Source organism: Gossypium arboreum, chromosome 11 (assembly GCF_025698485.1).
Source record: "Gossypium arboreum isolate Shixiya-1 chromosome 11, ASM2569848v2, whole genome shotgun sequence".
Classification (NCBI taxonomy): domain Eukaryota; kingdom Viridiplantae; phylum Streptophyta; class Magnoliopsida; order Malvales; family Malvaceae; genus Gossypium; species Gossypium arboreum.
This window is the reverse complement of record NC_069080.1, coordinates 42,877,680-42,887,871: the sequence shown is the minus strand read 5'-3', so window position 1 is coordinate 42,887,871 and position 10,192 is coordinate 42,877,680. Positions and strand designations below refer to the sequence as shown.

Below are 10,192 nucleotides of genomic sequence, written 5' to 3'. Positions count from 1 at the left end.
CTTAGTTCTTGTACTTTTTTTCTACTTTGGTACTTAAACTTGGCAACTAGATTCATTTTGGTCCCAAACTTGAAAAATATAAAAGTTTGATGACATGACACTCTGAGACTGTGTTATATCATCAATTGAAAATTACAAAAATTATATAATTTTTAATCTTAATATTTTTATCCAAATCCTTCCAAATTTTAGATTGACTTTTTGATAATCGGACCTTGAATAGGTTTTTAAATCTAACTCTTTTTTAATTATTATATGATATTAAAATGGGCTGTTATATATTATATTTATTATGTATTTTATATATAAAATAAATATAAAATATTAGTCAAATAAAAAAATTAATGTTTTGGTTTAATATTTTAGATTTATTTGTAAAATTAACTTGTGAAGACTCAACTAACTAAACTAGTACGTGGCAATCTTCAATTATTTTTATTTTTCTATCGAATAAATTAAAATATAATGATAAATAAAATTAATTTCTTATTGTAATTTTTATTTTTAAAATTTGATTTTTTTTTGCAATTAATATGTAATCTGAAAAACAAATTAGGAAAAAGTAATTTTTATTATAAAAGGTATAATATAATTTTTAGCTCTTAAACTTGGGAATTAAATCCATTTTAGTCCCTTAATTTAGATTTTGTCAAGATTTGTAATGTGGCCGTGTTCTTAGAACATGATTGGATTAGTTGGTCGGACCGATTGGACTGATAATCAACTGATATATTGGTTTATAAAATGGGTTAAATCGATTGAATCGAAAATTACTTGAAATTGATAAAAAAATAAGGATAAAAACCCATAATTGAACAAGTTGAACTAGTTTAATATATTTTTAAAAGTTTTATGAATTTTTAATTAATTAGTTAATTAATTATTGTTGGTCTAAGCAGTTGAACTAATCAAATCGATTAAATCGAGAACCAATAGTATGATCTATTTGACCACTTGTCGCTTATTAGAACAATACATGTGACACTCTAAAATTGTATCATATCATTACATAAAAATTTATATAATTTTTAAATTTTAATTAATAATGTAATACAATCTTAAAATGACATATATCAAAGTTCTATATTTATCAAATTTAGAGACCAAAATAAATATAATTATCAAGTTTCCATACTAAAATAGATAAAAAAATATATACAAACTAAACAAACTAAAGTCCATGGCTAAAAATTATATTATCAGTAAGAAAATTATTTACAACTTAAAAAAAACGTGGTCCCTTTTATAATAAAGGGGCACGAACTGGGTCATGGAGAGGGGGCAAGGGATTTCCATCCTTAGCGGTTTAGGTTAAATATTGGTCACGTCAGCTAACAAATACAGATTTACAAAAGAAACTGCCATTTCGTAGACCAAAAAGAAGGGGGGAGATGGAGAGCAACGCCGTCCTAGCTACTCTCCAGCCTAATTACAACATTCTTAGCCCTTCACGGTTTTACTCCTCTTCCTCCTCCGCCGCCACCACATTTCTTTCTGTTTTCTACCCTCAACGCACGCGCTTCTCTCCGCCGCAATATCTCAAGGTAATCTCACTTTTCCCCTCACGTTTTTGACTGTTTTTTTTTCTTTCTTATTTGCTAAATTGCTTATGCGTTTATTTTGCAGTTAGATAAGCAAGTTTTAGCTTTTGCTTCCTGTCGCTATGCTCATGAAGTTAAGTCTCCTTTTAAGAATGCTGCTGTTTTATCCGATTCTTATAGGTGCGTACTTTTTGTTTTTCTTTTTTAACGCTAAGATTAAAAATTTTCAAATTATATGACCAAACCGCATTAGATTTCTGCAGTGCATTGTTCCTTTTTCCGATTAAGCTCCCTTCTTTTAGCGTCTCTCTCTCCCCCCCCCCTTTTATTTTTTGTCAATCAAAGAACTATTTTTTTAAAGTTTTAATTTTTCTATCAATTGAAAGATAGGAGAGCAAAAAAGAAAAGCAAATAGCTAATAGCAATTTTCTTCTTCTTCTTTTTTTTTTTTTTTCTTTCAAATGGCAATCTTTTTCATTTTTTTATTAAATAGAAAGTAAATAGCAAAAGAAAAAATAAAATACTAAAGTTAGTATTGTGATGGGCACAAGGTGTACTCTGGTTCTAGGACTCTTATATTGCCTTAGGCGCCAAAAAAAGGGGGCTAGCTTAAGCTTAAGCGAGTAATCGTGATATATATGAGTTTTTGCATTCGAGTGTGTAAATAGCTAAGACATATATTAAGCTCTAAAAGTGTAGTCTAGTTCATCTGTCAGTATGTATGATTTCGTTATTGTCCATGTCTATAGTTCAATACTCAAATATTAAGAAGTATATAGTTTGATATTATCCCTTTCTTACAAGTAAAGGTACATCTAATGAAAAAAGTGCAAGCAAAAGAAATTAAAGAGAAATTCAATCAGGTGGCCTTTATTTTTATGCCTAAAACTTTACAAAAATGCATGCCTAGACACACTGGGTATGTGCCTAATCAAATGGACCTTGTCTTCAAGGGTCTAAGGTACTTTTTTTGTTGGTGCTAGGGTGCGGGTGCACCTAGGCACATGCCTCGACAACACTGATTCTTGCTTTTGTTAAAAAGCTAAAAAAAGAAAAGCATGTAAATAAAATAGTTTTAGACTTCATTTTAGTACACTTTTGCCTGACCTAAGCAGATAATGTTTATGTGCATATGGAAAATGCTTTTAAAAAAAATTGAATTTATCTGTAGCTAAACATATAACTGCTTCTGTAAGATTAATTTAATTATTTATTGTTGGGCTAATAAAATTTGTTTTTTGCTCCATTTGCTGATGGCGTTTCCTTTTATAGCAGAGCAGACTGCTTGCAAATGGACCTTGATGCTAAATAGTTACTAATGCAATCATCATCTAGTATTTTGGAAATTTATATAACAAGAGAAGCCACAAGAAATGCTAAAAATTTTGGAAGTTTAATTTCATTTTTAGTATTAAAGAAATGGGTTATTGGTTCCATTTTATCCTAAGTCTCTCCTCCAGAGATCAAGAAAATAACTCAACAAAGTGTAGATGCTCATTTTTGGTTATTAATGCTTTTGTCAATAGTACTGTCAGAAAATATGGTTCCTCGCAGGATCACTCAATGTTGAAAAGGTTGTGAAACTAAGCTTAAAGAAGTTTAACAGGATTCTTAGGTTTGCTCCATTGCTGGGATGTCTTGGAGAGAATGGGTTGGAGGCTAAAATACGGATTATAGATACTGTTAAGAATTCTACTTCTTAACCTTTCTCTAGATTATTTTCTCCTTCTACTCGTTGATCAAACTGTGCACTTGCACTTAAGTTTGCAAGTAGCACTGTCCTTGCTAAAATGAGTTACATGAGTGTAACTTCCTTGAAACTACCATTATATCTGACATCTTCGTAACTTCTTACCCATTACTCGCACAAGTAACATGAATGTGATTTTACTCACTCTCATTACCCATACACGTTCTTTTAAATTAACCCACATGTCTCCCACATCCTATAAAATATGCTAGTTGTTTCATGATTTTTTTCTTTTTTTTTGGGATAACTACTTTGGAAAGACTATAAATGTAAAATCTAAAGTTTCATTGGGGATCTTTTGGCAAACTTTAGCCCTCTAAACTTCTGTTTGCTACTTTCTTTCTACAATCATAATAACCATCGTAGGTCTCATCACTAACCCCAAAGTTTGCTTCGACCTAATGGAGTCTCCAAGTTCTTTTGTTAAGGTGAGGAGATGTTATAATCTAGCAAAACGAGTTGTTGCAGAGAGATGGCAAAGAAGTAGATCGGGGCAGGCTCAAGAAAACAAGTGCGGTGGCCGGCTGTGGTGATGGATGCAATAAGGGGTTTAGAAAGATGAGACCTACGATGGGTATTATAATTGTAGAGAAGATTTTAGGAGGCTAAAGTTTGCCAAAAGATCAAAAGTCCCTTGATGAAACTTTGGATCTTCCATTGATAGTTTTTCCAGAGTAGTTATCCTAAAGAATGATTATGAAACAAGTTGCATACTTGATAGGATGTGGGAGAGATGTGGGTTAATTCACAACTATATGTTATAAATTATGGGTAATGAGAGTGAATGAAAACACGTTCATGTTACCTGTATAAGTAATGGGGCAGAAGTTACGAAGATAGTGGATATAATGGTAGTTTCGTGGAAGTTACACTCGTCTAACTCATTTTGGCAAGGAGAGTGCTCCATGCAAACTTAAGTGCAAGTGCACAGTTTGATCAAGAGTCCAGGGAGAGAAAAAAAACTTGTACTCTAGGGAAAGGTTAAGAATTAGAACTCTTAACAATATTCGTATCTTAGCCTGCAAGCCATGTTCTCTAAGACATCTCAATAGTGGAGCAAACCTAAAAATCCTGCCAACCTTCTTAAGCTTAGCTCTACAGTCTTTTTAATATGGAGTGATTCTATGAGGAATGATATTTCCTAGCACTACTATTGGCAGAAGTGTTAATAATAAAAAACGAGTATCTACACAAAGAACATTTTTGTTCACTAATTTTCTTGAAATTTCCTCTGCCTATAGGTATCATCTAATGATTTTGTTAAATTTCATCTGTTACTCTGCTTATATCTACCCTACATGGGAGTTATTTGTTCTGTGCCTTGACTAAGTGTTTTGTTGATTGCAGTAGTGAGGCATCCGAACTAGCTGATATAGAGTGGGACAATCTTGGATTTGGGTTACTTCCTACTGATTATATGTATATGATGAAATGTTCTCAAGGTGGAAACTTCTCTAAAGGTGAATTACAACGGTTTGGGAATATTGAATTAAATCCCTCAGCTGGGGTCTTAAATTATGGGCAGGTCAGATTTCTTAATTTTCATGCGTGACTTTTATCTGCGGCTTTCTCTTAGATTTCATTCTTCTACATTGCCAATCAGGACGTACGGTTATGTGACAGTTTCTGTGCTTTATTTGTGCGTCTATTCTTATTTGCAGATGCTTACAAATTAAGTTAGTTTATAAATTGTTGTTATATAAAATGACCTCCTTCACCTCTCCTCTGACAAAAGCAAAAGGAAGAAAGAGTTCATCCTGCCTTCAATGTCCTCTAAGATAATTTTTGCTTAAGACCCCATTTTTATCTGGAAAACTTATTTTTTAATTTGTCTTTAAGCATTGTGATATAGCAGTCTTTTATTTCTCTCTGAACATCATTTTTTGGTTTGTGTCTATAGGGATTATTTGAAGGTCTGAAAGCCTATAGAAAAGAAGATGGTAATATTCTTCTTTTTCGCCCTGAGGAGAATGCTCTTCGAATGAGGCAGGGTGCAGAGAGGATGTGCATGCCAGCACCTACTGTTGACCAGTTTGTGGAAGCTGTAAAGGAAACCGTCCTGGCAAACAAACGTTGGGTAACTAATATCCCTGATATGAAGCATGTCCAGTTTAGCAATTTGATTTACATGTTTTATGAGTAGATTGTTAAATTTCTCATTACAGGTTCCCCCACCAGGTAAAGGGTCCTTGTATATCAGGCCATTGCTCATGGGAAGTGGAGCTGTACTTGGTCTTGCACCTGCTCCTGAGTACACCTTCCTTATTTATGTCTCACCTGTTGGAAACTATTTTAAGGTTTGCTATCTTCCTTGCTTGATTTTTAGTTATGCAAAAGATTATCAGATTTCCATTTCTTTGGCCAAGCAGGGACAAAGCCAGAAGATTAAAGAGGGGGGCCAGAGATGAATCATAAATTATTGGGGGGCCAAAATGCAATTTTTCCATCATACTAACATGTAATTTCATAAAAATTTAAGGGACTAAATGATAAATTTACCCTTTTTTTTGGGGCGGGGGGTGCCCCCTCTGTCTTCGTCCCTGTGGAAGCAAGAGAGAATGTTAGTTCTATAATTTGTTTTAGAGTTCTTATTTATATAACCATGAAAGGCTTAAAGTTAAATCTTTATAGGTAACCTTGGAGGAAAATATGAGCATGACTTTGTATGCAAAATAACTTATCTTGAAAGTATTATGTAACATATTTGAATAGAAAAATGAACTGCTGCTTTATGTGGAATGTTTTCCCACATGTGGATGCCCTTGTTGAGCCAGAGACTGGTTTGTGATTAAGTTTCTTAATTTTGCATGCCAATATTTTAGAAAGGTTTTGTTGGTTTAAGTTTATAACTTCCATAAATTAGTAATTGATGAAGATGGTTTGTGTTTTGATCCTTATGAGAAGCAACCATTTGTTATTGTGCTAAGTCTAAAAGCCTTCTACCGTCTACCATTTTCTTTCTCAAATAAAGGCTGATAATATTAAGCTATTAGTTTCTTTAGCCAAACATTTGCATTATGTTTACTCTTTGGTATTTTTCTTGTTTTGATAGTTTTGGCATACCATTGTATGATGTGTTCATTCACCATAATTTATATATGATTCCAGGAAGGTGTTGCTCCAATAAATTTAATTGTGGAGCATGAATTGCATCGTGCCACTCCTGGTGGCACTGGGGGTGTTAAAACCATTGGGAATTATGCTGCGGTAAGCTAGCTTTCTGGTGCTTAGGAATCCATTACCATGTTGTTTGCCTTTGGCAGTTGAAACGCTTTTGACGGTGAAACAATTGAACTCATTAAATTTCTACAAGTTAATGCTGTCTCTTTATGTCATATGCAGGTTCTGAAGGCACAATCTGCTGCAAAGGCCAAAGGATATTCTGATGTTCTCTATCTTGATTGTGTTCACAAAAAGTATTTGGAGGAAGTTTCTTCTTGCAACATTTTCGTGGTGAAGGTATTATGTTCAATTGTCGTAGTTAATATTTTATAACCATGCTTTGTTACATCACTCATTTTATAATAGATAGATGCATTTAACAGCAATCTATGTTTTAGCTGGATATTGCCCCTACCTTTCTGCACTCTCCCACTCTTAGAAAACCTTGTTCCATTTGTTCAGCAAGTATGTGTCTTAATATTGAAACTTCATAACCATGCCTTATCAGTGGGCCATTCTGTTACCATAATCTCCTTGCTGAATGTTTGTAATGTACCATAACAACAAAAGAGTCCCATCTTTGTAGTCTTTCATTGACACTCAAATAAGAATTGGGGTTGCCATATTGTCTCGACATTGGCTAAATGACTTTTGCTTATTCACTACAGCCAGTTGTAGATGCTAACAATTCATCTTTGTTAAATTTAGTGTCTCTAAATACTTGCATAGTTTGATCAAATAAAATAATTGGTTTTAAATGATCTGTTGAAGGATATTTTGTTTAATCTATTTACGGTAAAATAGTTGCGGTTTAAATGATCTGTTGAAGGATTTAATCTCAGAGTTAATTAAGGCTTGTTTTTTATTTTTCTGTACTCAATGGTGGTTGATGAGTTCAAACATATTGAGATAGTGCTGTTGACACTAATGCTTCCTTTTTTAACTTAATATTTGTGTTTTCAGGGTGATGTCATCTCAACTCCTGCAATAAAGGGAACAATCTTACCTGGCATCACAAGAAAGAGTATAATTGATGTTGCTCGAAGCCAAGGGTTCCAGGTACTTGTTCTGCAGTTTGGAAGACTGTTGACAAATTAATTGTGTTAAAAGTAATATCATGTATATCCAGGAATGCATGTAATTGGATTTGCACACACTTTACCTGACATCGAAGGGTTTGTCTCCTAATTATTAGAGTTTCAAGTTATTACTATCGCAGGATAAAGTTGGCATTACAGAATCTTTATTCTTTGATAATGGAGGGCAACTGAAGTTCTTTTCATTGTGTTTCCTGGAGTCCTTGCATTGCCTTCTACGGACTTGTTAATGAAAAAATGGATTTACACATAATATGCACATTGAAATCATATTCTTTGTTGATTGGTATGGAAGTTCCTAGACATTAATGATTCAGGAATCAAAATACGGAAAGAGTTCCTACAGGAGCCCTATGGCTCAAAATTCAGCTGTTTGATCATGGAGAATGTGTATTATTTAGTTTCTACAGCATGTGGATGCTGTTGTGTTAATGTGAAAAATAGTTTTGGTGTTTCTTGTCTAATGTTTTTTCTTATGGAGTGTTTCAAAGTGGTTACCATCCTTTTCTTTCTTTTCTTTGTCGCTTAGAATCCCTTTTTAGAGGTAAAGGCTTGCAAATCTTAGAAAGAGAACAGGGAAAAGAATACTGCCTATTTTCCTTGATTATAAAGTTTCTTCACCTGTCTATATCTTCTGAATTCGTTGGTAGGCATTCTTCAATTTCTTTTTTCTGATTTTTTATGCATGGTCTCTCCTGATTTAGTTAGTAAAATTTTTCAATTTTTCTATTGTATGACATCCTAATAGTAACTCATTTGAATCACTGAGTGTCTGAGGGAGCTCTTAGGATCACTTCCTAATTCTAACCCTGCTGATGATGCAGGTTGAGGAGCGTTTTGTGCCAGTAGATGAATTGCTTGATGCTGACGAAGTGTTTTGCACAGGGACAGCAGTAGTAGTGTCGCCTGTTGGCAGCATTACATACAAGGGTAAAAGGTAAATTTCATGTGCAATTGAGTAAATGTCTTTTTCTTTAGTTAGTAATTTGCTTCTTCATGTTCTGTTTACAGTCTTAAATTTTTACTTGTCTCTATATCATTGTTGGAGACAAAGATGGAGATGGTAGGCATGTAGTGTTTCATTAGTTACTTTTTTTTCATGTCTATAGAATTTAAACTTCCCAATTGTATGGAAAATTAGGAGAGTCCACAGTTGAGCTTACCTTTTAGATGGACATTGAGTACAGGAAAAAGTCATTTTGTTTACAAATTTTTCACTCTATTTCTATGATTGTAAACTTTATTTAATAGAAAGTGATTGAAGCCATAGGTAACATTGTCTTGATAAAGCAAGACTGCTATTTTACTTGCATTTTCCCTAAACGCTGAAGTAGGTTGTCCATTTCGCATTCTGTGGTGGAAGAAATCAAATTTGATGTAAAGATTTTCAAAACGTGCAGGGTGTCATATGGCGTAGATGGTTTTGGGGCTGTTGCACAACAGCTCTACTCTGTGCTTACCAGACTCCAGATGGGTCTTATAGACGACAAGATGGACTGGACTGTTGAGTTGAGGATACTGTAAGTCACAGTCTGGTTTGCATGTTTTGACTCCACCTGAGACATGGCCTGCATTGGTTAAAATGTTTGTTTTCTCCCTTTAGTAATGTGTAGATATAGTTTTAATCTTTATGTTGGTCAGGATTTCCTTAGTTTTTGTCTTGGAACTTATCAAGTTAGTGAAATTTCAATTGTTGGCCATAGAGACGGTCTTTGTTTTAAAGAAGGAAACTAAGCATAAAAAATAAAAGTTGGCCTGAAAAGCAACCAATCCAATTTGCTTGTTTGATTTGCTGAAAATTTACGTGTAAATGTAGAATTTACTTGAAAATGCCACAATAGATGGGCCCTGGAATTCATAAGGTGGTGTGTAAGTGAACGCGGAGGTGGTCGGGTGAAGTCCAGCCCACTATTACGTGATTGAGTGTGTTCAAAACTATTTAGACAAAGTGCTTCTTTCCTTTTCCCTTCATGTGATGTGTCTAAAAGAAATTGCTGAAGAATTGTCTGGCATTTGCATTTAAGTTACTTTCGTGGATTGGCATTCATACTCTTTTCCCAAACCAGCTTTGAGTTGTATGTTTCTGACCATACCGTTCTATTTGTTAATATAAGCTGAAACCCAGCGTCACTGGACCCAACTTGTTTCCCGACTTTACCTTGAATCCTTTTTTCTTTTCCTCCTTAAATAATAATAACAACAAGGCAGTCATTACCCAAAGTAAGGCCCCTGTAGTAATGAAACATTTGCCTATCCCTCACTGAGGAAGTACTTTTGGTCCTATGTTATATGGATTTGGATTAGTGTCGGATAAAATATTTCTAAGACGTACGTACTCAATTTTTCTTGATGTTATTATGCATATGAATGTTTTTAACCTATATTCATATTTAAATATCATAGCATTCTTCCATCAGGGTTTCTAGAATTAATTCAAACATAAAGCAATGCTTTTTCTACCTAAATTAAAAAAAGCAGAGTGTTTGGATTGAGATCAAATCTCAAGTCATAACTCTTAAAAGAGAGAGGTACTTAAATATCACCTCCAGCTTGAGCGAACCGTAAATCAGTTTTGTGATTACTTTTTAAGTAAAAAAAGAAAAGAAAAAACCCCCTATAAAACAAAGAAGGAAGAGACACGT

At 33.8% G+C, this 10,192-nt stretch overlaps 1 protein-coding gene across 1 annotated transcript; it reads left to right on the top strand.

Moving 5' to 3' along the window:
* The first annotated feature begins 1,243 nt into the window (after positions 1-1,243).
* On the top strand, positions 1,244-9,349 carry LOC108473742 (branched-chain amino acid aminotransferase 2, chloroplastic). The gene is made up of 10 exons (XM_017775475.2): positions 1,244-1,544; positions 1,627-1,721; positions 4,639-4,816; positions 5,192-5,368; positions 5,457-5,588; positions 6,400-6,498; positions 6,634-6,750; positions 7,417-7,512; positions 8,375-8,487; positions 8,951-9,349. Exons 1-10 carry the CDS (start codon positions 1,392-1,394, stop codon positions 9,072-9,074), a joined length of 1,284 nt encoding a protein of 427 aa, XP_017630964.1. The 5' UTR covers positions 1,244-1,391; the 3' UTR covers positions 9,075-9,349.
* The last annotated feature ends 843 nt before the right edge of the window (positions 9,350-10,192 follow it).